The sequence below is a fragment of the Argiope bruennichi genome, chromosome 7, assembly GCF_947563725.1.
Source record: "Argiope bruennichi chromosome 7, qqArgBrue1.1, whole genome shotgun sequence".
Classification (NCBI taxonomy): Eukaryota; Metazoa; Arthropoda; class Arachnida; order Araneae; family Araneidae; genus Argiope; species Argiope bruennichi.
The window spans coordinates 15,961,346-15,973,856 of record NC_079157.1 but is presented as its reverse complement, the minus strand read 5'-3'; the positions used below and the strand labels follow the sequence as shown (position 1 = coordinate 15,973,856).

At 31.7% G+C, this 12,511-nt stretch overlaps 1 protein-coding gene across 1 annotated transcript in view; it reads right to left on the bottom strand.

Moving 5' to 3' along the window:
* The window catches only part of LOC129975292 (uncharacterized), a 60,498-nt gene that overhangs the window by 14,732 nt on the left and 33,255 nt on the right, over positions 1 to 12,511 (bottom strand). The window contains exons 9-12 of the mRNA XM_056088346.1: positions 9,866 to 9,885; positions 9,470 to 9,599; positions 4,921 to 5,124; positions 648 to 763 (exon numbers count right to left, since the gene is read on the bottom strand). Of these exons, the coding sequence (XP_055944321.1) occupies positions 648 to 763; positions 4,921 to 5,124; positions 9,470 to 9,599; positions 9,866 to 9,885 (470 nt within the window). The remainder of the gene's footprint in view (positions 1 to 647; positions 764 to 4,920; positions 5,125 to 9,469; positions 9,600 to 9,865; positions 9,886 to 12,511) is intronic.

The following is a 12,511-nucleotide window of genomic DNA, read 5'->3' as shown; positions in this document are numbered from 1 at the left end:
TGCCGTCTGAGGTGTTCCAGTTAGAATAACTCATCCAGTCGAAAACATCAAAAAAAAAATCACTAGCCACCAAAGGGCAAAACCGAGGGTCGACTACGGGGTCATTTACACAAAGTAAACAACAAACTAGTAAACGAACTAGTGACAACAATAAAAAAAATATACTATATTATTGCCAATGTTCATTACATTACTGTCAAAGTAATATTTTTCAATTGTTATGCATTTCCAACAAAATTCTATCCAATCTTCAAAATATGCATTAAAGTCATTTTCGCGAATCATCTTTAATGTTCGTGGCGAATATTCTTTTATTAGTGATATTTAATTAATTATTAACTCCGAAGTTTAACTGAGTTGAATTCTTTCGACTAAAATATTTAATTGCAACTTTAAAATTAGCCAAAACATTCCAGAACCATTGTTGAACCTTATTGTAAGTGGTTCTGTAGCCAGAATAAAACTAATCCTTAGGAAAATTTCCGAGATTTTCGAACACTCAATAAATATCTGAATCAAAAACCTAGTGAATTCATACTGCACTGGCATTCAAATGAATATCTTTGTCAAAAACACACTGAATTCATACTAGTATTGGCACTGAAATGAATAAATCTGTCAAAAACACAGTAAATTCACGCACATACCCCAATCCACAAGTCTTACAACAGTCCACCAAGTCTTCAGCAGAGAGTTCAACATTCACTTTTCCATTGCTGTGAATGCAGTGTCTGTCGGACATAGCCTCGACAGCTCCAAAGGCCTGCAACAAACAGATTGTTATTTTTTTTCTTAAAAAAAAAACTCATCACTTCATTAATAAAGTAATAAAAAACCAAAAGAAGCAAAAAAATATGCTATACGGTTGCCATTCACTATTACAGCTCCAACTTTTTTTTAATTTTTAAGTTTACATTTATATTTACGATAATTAACTGAGCATGATTCTTTTTGCTAAACTTTATTCTTTCTTACCCATAAATTTCTTTGTGCGTGCCGTACTGTTGATGTATTTATATACATTGTAATGTCCTGATCTAGACTGATCAAATAACGAAGCAGAATTTCCAGACAATTCTTTATTTTACAGCCCTATATATACAAAAAACAACTTGTTCTAATCTTGGTTAAATACATAGTTATTTACATCTGTAGTAGGAGATACAACAGTCAAAATCGAAGGTTTTTCTTGAAACTCAGTTCTTTATCTCGTCAACACGACCATTCCAGGGGTAGTTTCTCAGATTCCAAACTCGTGGGCGTAGTCCAACAGTTCCTGCAATTCCTTTCTTCTCTCCTCTCTAAAAAAATCTTCGCGCTTTATTTAGGCGACAATCTCGGCCTCTTAATTTACATTGGTCATTTGAGCTCTCCTTCGGTCAATCGGGGTTCAGCCATATGCTCTTTCAGCGGCGCTAGTGGGTCGTGGGTAGGTCCTTTCACGAAGAGAAACATCTAGCATCCAGACGTTTGAACACCCCTTTCTCTTTGAAGGTACTATCAATACCTCTGGGACAAGGAATTCCATATGTGGTCTTTCATTGTAGTCGCTACTGAACAGATGCGAGACCACCCATGTGGAAAGATCTACCATCTGGCTATCTCGAGGAGTTTAGTAAGTAACAGCGACGACACAATGAATCAGTACAACACAATGTCCTATCAGTACTGGGAAACGGGGAATGTTACAGCATTAAAAGACAAGTTGTATTGACAACGTATTCAAATGATAAATATAATCTATACATTATAAAATGAAGTTCTCCTGAAAGCGTCTGTATGCTTGAATGAGAAAAACTCGAGAAATGCTTAACTGATATTGGAGATATTTGTATCGTTTTGTAAGGCATTTATTGGGGAAGATTTTAGTATATTAAAGTCATATCAAAATAAAAAACGGAGTTTCATAATTGCGATATTAAGCATTTTCCTACTATGATTCGCGCATGCGCAAAACAGCAGTATCTGTGCATAAAGAAGTGTAGAATAATGGGTACAATGACTTTTTTTGTATATTTAAAATTTTTAAAACAGCTTTTCTATTTAGTGAGTTCTTTTGTCTGTGAACATATCAGATTTTTACTTTTTTAAGAATTTAAATATTTCTAAATGTGCGCTTTAAAAATTGTTTTGTAGTTATTTTTGATGATTTCTAAATATAGTTCTATGTTTGTTTGATGTTGCGTGACATGCTCACGTCATATCGGGTGGAGGCTAGACTTAACTTTAAAGTTAATTTTTTTTCTTGGATGCTATGCCATGGGCAACACTGCGCAGGTACTGTTAGTAATATATACAAATGAATTCATATTTATTTGTCTATGGTATGATGCTTATATTATTTCAAACTAGCCGCTTTTCACGACTGTTTCGATCACTGGGAATTTTGGTTATGTTTAGTAAGCATCTTATGTATAATTTAATATTAACAATTCTCTCAATAGAGAATTTTTAAGTAGTAAATTGTGACAGCCATTAAAATCATATTAAGGCGTGTTATTTTAAAAGCCATACACTTATTCTGTTTAATATGTAAATGAACCTTAATAATGGTGCCATTAAAAGGTAATTGATTAGGTAATCAGGATTCTAATTCCGATTTGTCATTTTTGCTATGCCAACTTCCATTATCGATTCCGTATGTAAAAATTTGAGATAATAAAAAAAAATTATTTCTTCTTTTAATTTATACCGCACTGAGATCTATTAAATATAAATTTTTGTTCCCTATATATTAGGATGCATTAGTATTAATTTATTTCGGAAAGATAACAAAAAATCTATTAACACAAAATTCAAAGAACATAACACAAAAACTGAAAAATGTTACTCCAGTTTAACAACAAAAACGAAGGATCCCAGTATAATTAAAAATAATTTATACGATGTTCCACAGCAAATGAAAAATAAAATTTAAAAAATTCTAATATAAGAACTAAATTATATTTTTAAGAAAATATGAAAAAAAAGCAATTATTTTAATTTCTTGCTTTTATTTCATTATGTTCGTATTGCTTTTATTCCATAAAACTGTTCTTAACATAATAAATAGAATTATCATTTAACATTGTAATAAAGTAAACCACTTCATTTTTGTCGGTGAAAAGGAACTGACGAATTGATTTCATTGATTCAGTTTCAATGAAATAGCAAGCATTAGTCATAACTATTGTCAATATGATATACCAAAACAAATACTTTCCAAGGGGGAAAAACCACAAAATAAAATGCATCTCATTTTTATTTATTAGATTCGTAATATCTCTCCTACTTTCCGATATCTGATGTTGATCACTGGCTCGTGTCAAATAAAATAGAATTCGAAATAGAGATATTTTATTTGAAGTTTTCTGAAAAGTGGTGAATTTTTGTGTCTATTCATTATCAACATTACATTAACTGTAGACTAATATTATTGTTAACATGAAGGAACAAAAAGAGTACATCCTTTAATTCTTTTCTTTCATTCAAGTACAAGTACACTGTTCGATGCATGCATTTTTGTATGATCTGATATGCATCTATTTAACATTTCCGTAAATGACTTCTATTCAGTCACAATAACTGTATTCGCATAAGAGAATAATTTTATTGTAGATTAACGTTTGCTTTTTTCAGATCCTTGTTTAACAAAAGAAAAAATCAAATAGTCCTTTACATTACTTTATAATCATTTTAAAATGACTCTTATTTTTTGTGAGCAATGTATTAAATGTAATTCGCGTGCATATTATAATAGCTGCTATTAAAAATTGCAAATCAGCATCTCATCAATTAAAATCACATCAATGAATAGATATTTTTAGAATTTCATAAATTAAAAGTATTGTTCCATTTTTTGAGATGTTATGGTCGGAAAACATCAAAAATACGAAAAGAAAAGAAGCAAAGATGATTGTAACTTTAAGAAATAAATTTAAATACTTTAGGGAAATGTTTACTGGTACAAATTTCAATCGTTTGATTGTTTAACGCATTAGAAATATCAATTTTGACTACAAATTATAGATGACAAATTTACTTTGATATATGCAGAAATACTCGTGTTACAGAAATCACTCTTATTACTTATTGTCGAATGGCAACAGTCAAATATAAACAAATAGCTATGAGAGTTTTCAGACTGCTTTCATGCTTATTCAGAATTTTCAGAAAACTTTCATGGAACATAAAACATTTTTAAACCAGCACTTAATTCAACACTCCGCTATTTAATGGAGTTTCAAAATATTATTAGAAATGTTCTAAAGAGAGGTCATCAAACACTTCATTTATTCAGAGAAAAAGAAATGTAAAAGAAATCAAGAAATAGGCATCAGATAGTTTAGTCGAGAGTGAAAATAGGCTTAACTATCTCCAAATGGTAGGCTATGACTTACTGTGGAGATTGATGGCCATATCTTTCAAAATAATTATCGCAAATAAAAGATCTTTGCATTATATTAAAACTCACAAAATTATTATTTTAATGATATAAATTACATTTTTCTGTAATTTTTAAGAAAATTTCTTAACTTAATTTATTAAAAAAGTTGTAATGTTATAATGGAATTCAAATTCAATTTCTCTATCAAAACATACAATCTCGGGCTTTTACTAATGTTAAAACTAAAGTAAAATAATTGTTTTGTTTGGATATTAACTTCCACTATCATTTTTTAATATGCATTCTTTTTAATTTATCCTTGCAGTAATTTTTTGATTGACTCAATGAAATTTATGTTTTTCATTTTTATCAAATAATTAATCAAACTAAAAAATTGAATTCCTTATTAATAGTTTAACAGTTTAAAAAGTCAATAATTTGAACGAACAAGCTGGTCTTCAAAGACTGCTAGCTTATTGAATTACATTTATTACTATCTCATTACACTTCAGCTTCTAATCAAAAGTTACAGAAGAATAGAATAGCGTAGTTACCCAGCAGGATCCACAGGCTCCCTGATCTCTAATTTCGTTGATTGTCGGGCAGTGTGGCCAGCGCTCTCGGGCATCGAAAGATTCGGGAAGATCCGCAGGAACTTCGTGCGATATATATGGCAACCTGTATTTCTTAGTGTCAAGAGCGCCAAGAAGGCCTTTGATGTATTTCAAGCTCACTCCTTCATCGAAATTCCTCCCTGCCTGAAATGAATAGAAAAAAGAATCTATAACCGATTAGCAACGAATTATTTTCCAACATCCTCAGAATGGTCAGGAATATTTTAATGCCCCAGACCGGACTTCCCGGATATTTATTTATCAAATAACTTGAGGGTAAAAAATACAATTTTATTTATCTAAGTACCTCGACTCTATAATTGGAGGCATTTGGGTGGTACAAATAATAATAATAATTTTAAAAAACCAGCATTAGTTGTCTCCACAAAACTTTCTCGCGTATTCTCTAATAAACTTGTAATTCCAAAGAACGCCTTGCATGGCACTGGCATACAATAGTTGCGAAATATTAACTTTTGGCGTGAATTCAGCATTTTTATTGAATCTATCGTTTAATCCTCGGCGAGTTATTTGGCTATTTAATCCCTGGGTTGCAGTTAATCGTAATGAAAAATCGAATTTGAGCTTTAGACACGTTTTTCCAACCGATTGGAACAAAGATTTGGCACAAAACCACACTTGCAGTCACAAAATCGCATACCAAATTTGATATATTTAAGCCACTGCGTTTTTAAATTATCGCTTTTACTTGTTTCTAAAATTACAGATCGGTAGACAGTCAATCCATAGTTGGATATGGCTCATAGATGTCTACTCTATAGATGTTGAATCAATGTATCGAATTTTATCAATCTAGCTTACTTTGTTTGTTATTTATCTTGTTAAATTTTATTCGGGCAGCCGGATAGATGGACTTCTTTTGAACAGATTTTACTCCAAAATGTGATAGAAATCAGCAAATTTGGTGTAAAGACCGTGAACCAAATTTCAACCGCCTTGCTTAAAGAATTTCTGAGTTATCTTTGTCATATACAGACAGACGGATATTTTCCTAACGTATGCTTCTCGAATTGAGGGAGGTCTAAAATGTGAAGATTCGTCAGAATCTCGAGTTCGAATTTTTTATCGATTGCTGTATTTTCTGTATACGAGAAAGTAAAAATTTATATTATAATGAAATTATAATGAAGAAATTAACATTTTAAACCTGCCGACACCGAATTTTTGAGGAGCCGCCCATTTCACGACTTATCACCATTTAGGCCATCGCTCTATTTTTTTTTTTCCATTCATAGATATTGTCCACAAAGTATTTATCGCATCTCACCTTGCATGAATTTTGTGCTATTTTGTAGGACATTTATTGGGGAAGATTTTAGTATATTGAAGTCATATCAAAATAAAAAATGGAGTGTTATAATTACGATTTTAATTATTTTCCTACTACGATTCGCGCATGCGCAAAACAGCAGTATATGTGCTTTGCACTTATCCGCGCGTCAGCAGAAATCTCACACTTCGCATGTGCAAATAGCAAGAGCTGTAGTATGCATATGAGATACATTTCTTTGTTTACGTCTGATTTTAAGCAGAGATTCAAATCTCATTATCCCCAACAGAAGGAAATTCAACTTTGTCCGGAGCACATTAAATGCCAAAACGCTTCATTTGTTGCTCAATAATGAAAATGTAGAGGAAAGAAACGTTAGGTTAGCGAATATCAGAGAAAGAATGTCCATACTTTCTTCAAAGGGGAGTCTTCTGCTGACCGAAGTAACCTTCTCTCTTTAAATCGCACTGCAGTGGAATGACAGAGACAAAATGAATCTCGTCTGTCTGCTGACAGAGAAAGATATTTAAATTTGAGACACAGAAGAAGAAGTGAAAGAACAAACGTTCCTGATATTTGGTCCCAAAAGGAGTATACCGCTCTGAATTTCGATCCATGCGTGGATTACAGAAATGATGCTTCGGTTTCAATAGGAAAAATGTCTATAGTCTGTCCCTGTTGTTCAGCTTTAGGAACAGCTTTGATATACAATTATTTTCGCCAAAAAATAATTTATCGCCACATTTTAGCGAAATGGCCGAATGTGGCGAGAACGGCAACAATAGCGTTTCTAATCTAAAAGTTCCGAGGAACACTGCAGCAAATAAACGGAAATATAGAAAAAAAGTCAATAAATGCAGTAAAATGAAATGCATGTAAAAAAAATTTAATCGAAAATAATGAAAGTAAGCAGAAAGAGTATGTGCAGCAGGAAAAAATCAAGGGAAATGAACAGGAAAGATCGAAATACAGTATCATACAGTAAAAAAAAAAAAAAAAATGGTGACCATGTAACCACAAACAAAGCGCCACCGAAAAATTGCCCATCTCGCAAGGCGCCAAATGACTGTATATCAAAGCTTAGCCTTGAATATTTCTGAATGTGTGCTATAAAAAATGGTTTTGTAGTTATTTTTGAGGATTTCTAAATATCTTTTTGATCACGCGTGACATTCCCATGTCATATCTGGTGGAGGCTAGACTTAAGTCTAAAGCTAATTTTTCCTCTTAAATGTTATGCCACGGGCAACGCTGTGCGGGTACTGCTAGTTGCACAATATATTAGTAAATTATTTTCATTCATTTATATACATGTAGATTATGTTGTCTTTTCATCACTCACTTTACTTTCCCAAACAGCATATAATTCTTAAAACCATTTACAGCATTTTTACTTTCTCGTATTTGAAGTATAGATGAAGTATCATATATTTTCAATAACTTCGAACACGACATTTGGATGAATCTTTATGCTTCAAACTTCCATGAGTCCAAAAAAAAGAATCCCATATTTTTGGCATTATGTCTGTGCGTCTCTGAAAGCTATAGTTCAGACACACTTGGATAGACGGTTCAAATTTCATACATGGAACGACGATCAAATTGGTAGATTTCTATGGAATTTTGAAAGAAATCCATTTGCAGCTTTAGGAGTTCGAGAGCAAATATGACTTAATTGCGTATGTATGTATGACCCAAAAGCAAAGAGTAAGGTTTGATACACAGGTAAAGAATCCAAAATATAATTAATTATCAAATTTTGAAGCAAATTCGTCACACGGTTGATTTACCTATCGGTCAGCGCATGCGCATAAATGCGATAACCCATAAAAGCAAAAGCCGCAAATCAATGAAATTTGGTATGTTTTGATTATAACTGTAGTTTTGTGTCACATTTTGTTGCCATTAAGAATGTACAAAAGGTATGTATATTCTCGAATAATTAAAAATACTAAATTCGCGCCCTTATATTCCATAACTATTGTTCACCAAGTATTCGCAACCTTATCCAAACTCCTCAATTTTATGTAGAGGAAGAGAGGTAAGAACTTTATTGGAGAGAATCCGAGAAAATTTCGGAGAGATGACTCCTATTGGCTTCTAATTAGAAATGAATATTTCTCTTGGTGGAAAAATTAGCTGATGAGCTATGATTGCAATGGACGCCAAAGTATTCACCAACAGATAGACATAATCACAAAAACAAAGTGTTTTTCGGATTCAGGAAGATGTAAAATCTACAGGTTCACCTCCAATTCTAATTTTGATGATTACATAACTTTATTGTTGCATGATTCGCATGTGAGAAAGTATAAAAATTATTGGACCATAGTTTGCTTTTTTATAATATCGCAGTTTTACATGAATAATTTTCTACTTCAGCGATAAAAACTCTACTCCAGAGTTCTGATAAAGATTCAGAAAATAATATTTGTTCCGTCTTAGAGACGCCTTTTCCCTAATACAGCTGTAGTCATCAGGAAAATGGCGCATGCGCAGTTTCTGTAGAACTTGCATACGTTTCTTTTTTTTATACTTAGCGATTCGGATTGTAATGTCTAATTAGAGATGTAACGTAGAACGATGTTTTTGCATGCTTTCTAGAAAACTACCCGTTTTCTTAAGCTTCAAACTATAGCTTACAGAGCATCTTAAATTCTCAAAACTAAAATAATACTCCAAGTATTTTAGAATTCCATCGGCTTGTTTATTCTTTCAACATAACAGCGTACCTCACAAGCATTGCCAGATTCCAGAAAGTTTACAACTGATCATCAGCTATTATACAAAAGATAAACGAAATAATATTAACAAAATATGCTTATCAAAGTAAAAAAATCGTTTGCTTTTATTTTTTAATAATATTTCAACAAAATAAAAATAGTAGCAGTTATAAAATGTCTGAAAAGGAATCGTCTGCTAAATGTCTATTAACAGATTTAGATTATATTTACCGAACAGATGTATCTTTTTTGTTCAAATTCGCGTTCGTCAATAAATGTTATTCTGTGTTTTATGATATCCCCGATTCATTGAAAGTTAGAAATAGATTTTAGATGTAGATCCTAAATAATTAAAACCACATAATAGAATTAGAATGGCGCGATTACATTTAGATTTATTTGATGAAAGTTCTGGCGCCATATACATCAATCAATATTAAAAAACCGAACAAATGTTTTGAAATGTATCACTTACCTTCCAAGTGGTGTTCATGTAATTTATAAAATCTATCATTTTCTGAGAAAGAGGGTGGATCGGCCTAAAAATAGGGGATCTAGCAGACACAATTACTAGAACCACCGAGAATACTACAAGAAGCTTCATACTGAAATGAGAAGGAAAAAACAACAACTTAGTTATCACATGGAACAATTTTCAAAAGCTAACAAATAAGTACCAGAAAATGTTCCATGAAGTGAAATAAACAGCAAAGCGTAGAATAAACAGCTCGTAATAATATTATATAAATATGTTGAAAATTCGAGTTTTTAATCATTTAATATGTTATTTTAAACCGAAAAATAAGATTCCTAAAGTGGCATCATTTCATCGTAACGCATACGAAAAATATAAAAGAAAAATTTTGCTTACAAATCCACCGGAAATGGATTTTATCTAACTCAGACAGTCGAAAGGAAAAAGGTTAAAGTTCAAATGTTATCATTTTCAGACTGTGCTGTTGTTGAAAATAAAAATAGTTTAGTTTAGTTTAGTGAACTGGCATGACAAATGCAGCCATTTCTCTAGAGATTAAAAGGTCATCTGAAATCTGGACAATATGATAGTGAATTCACAAGTTATCTCCAGCACGTCAACAAAACATTTAGATTGATGATACATCCACGAAAGTAGGCCAATGGCATAAGAGATAAACAACCGTAACTTTTTTTCAGTAACTTACTATTATTTATGCCGGGTTTACACTCGGCCAGTTATAAGACGGCCAGTGGACAGCGCATGCGTAGAAATTCTGAAAATCGCTATTCGTTCCATAGTAAGTACTTATGCCGACGAAACAACAGCATGCCGCATTGTGTTTTTTCCTTACTGCGCATGAGTTCGTAGCGTTTGGCGGGGGTTTTTTCCAGTGAAAAAATTGATCAATTATCGTAGATCAATTCCATTTTTTGCTCTTTCTTCTTTATGATGTGAGGGTTTTTTTTTTTCATTTTGTTTGCCATTTTTTTCTACAATTTTCCAAATTTAGATATGTTGACCTTTATTTTTTTACCATGTTTTTTTGTGTAAATATCCATCATTTTAATAAGGTACGCAGTGGAAAAGAAAAATTCATTGACGCCAAAATGGAAATTTATAGCCAAGCATGGAATGCCTGAATCTATCTTATGAAATTGTGGCAAACATAAATTGGTCCCTTCCTACGTATGAGCTCCTATTGACTGTCTTATAACTGGCCGATCGCATTATGAAGAAACATTGAATATCTTCTGCTCGTGATTTTCATGGCTCGGGGGTCCACTACGGTAAACATAATTCATCAAATTATCAATAGATATTTTAAATAAATTTGTGAGTATATGTTAGGTCAGTAATGCGTCTTTTTCCCATCTTGTTTGTGGTCCTGTCTTAAGCAGATCAAACGATTAAATCTACCTCCTTATCATAGATGAATCAAGAATCGGTCTTCAAAGTGACAGTCTTCATCAATTCACTTGGCGGAAAACGTGATTATTTAGCAAATCACAGGCCACGAGACTCCTTTCCGTGCTAAGGAGAAAAATCTTTGAAGAGGATATTGTTTTGTAGTATGTATAAGAGAAAGTAACTTGATGACTGGCCACAAACTTTAGTATATGTTCCACGGATATAATTGCTAATGATTTACACTACAAAGACGAGATATTTGCGGAATTTTCTTAGAGCAACTGATTTAAACTTCTTACTCATGATCGAAAATTCTAGAATTTGTAGTTGTGATTGATTAACCAAATTGATTAACCAAGTTAATTAACACAGTTAATTGATTACTATTTCTATTATTTCAATTAATTACTATTACAATTATTATTCAGTTAAATTCATGTTTCTCGGTTTTATCAAATAATCCAAAGAAATTTCTTTAAAAATATGCATTTCGTATTAATTAGCCGCTTTTGGCGATTAGCTTGCTCACCGAGATTGTTGACTTTTTAGGTTATTATAGATCAATATGGCATGCATTTTTTCAAATTTCAGTTTGTAATAGAACTTAAAAATAGAACTTAAACTGGATCATTCTGCAAATAATTATCATGGGCAAATTTTAAAGTGTATTTCACACGATTGAATATTTTGATGGAGATTTGAATTTTATAATATTAAAAAAGCAATTGAAGTGTGCATTACTCTTAAAAAGCTCTTTTCAGACCAAACCTAACATTAAAAGCATCATAACATTGTAAATCAAAACTTGAAGAATTTATTAAAAGTAAAGAAAATGAATACAGAAATGAAATCAATATCATTAAAAAAGTAATTTTTTGAGATTTTAGATAATACAAAAACCTTTTGGGGAGATTAATAGTTTTGGAAGTCATCTATTTCCAGAAGGCAAATCACATCGAATATCCATAGTGATGGTTAAGCCTATTTTCTCTCTCGATTATTAAAGTTTATATCTTAATTTTTTTAAAAAAATCTTTTGACTGAATGAAGGGCTTAACACGGCGAGCAGCATTTATAATATAATAATTATAATATAATAATTATATTTAATTAGAAAGTTCTGAATTAAGTGCAGCTGGAAAAACGCTGAATAAAGCAGTCTGCTGAAACTTTCGTATATCGATACATTTGAATTTCATTGTTGCCATTCCGCAATAAGTAATAAGAGAGATTTCTGTGCCACTTTAGCGTTTTATATATATGCATATTTAACAGCCTAAAACGACAATAATTTGAGTGAACAAGTTGCTCTCTAAAAGTGAATGGATTATTATTAACGCTTTATTTTACTCGATATATTCTCATGAATATTTTAGCAATTTTTTTATTTTAATTTAAAAGAATCCAAGAATATATAAAGCGATAAATATTTTATATAGCTTAGCATTAAATATTAATGTAACAATGAGAAAAATTACATACTTCTAAGCAGAAACCACGAACGGTGATGATAGAATTCTCAAATGAAAGGTGAAAATCGTAAGGCCTAACCGTTTTTTATATGCCAGAAATTATCTAAAAGCGTTATCGGAAGCAACTATATTTTGTGAACTTCAACTTTGAGATGATGCA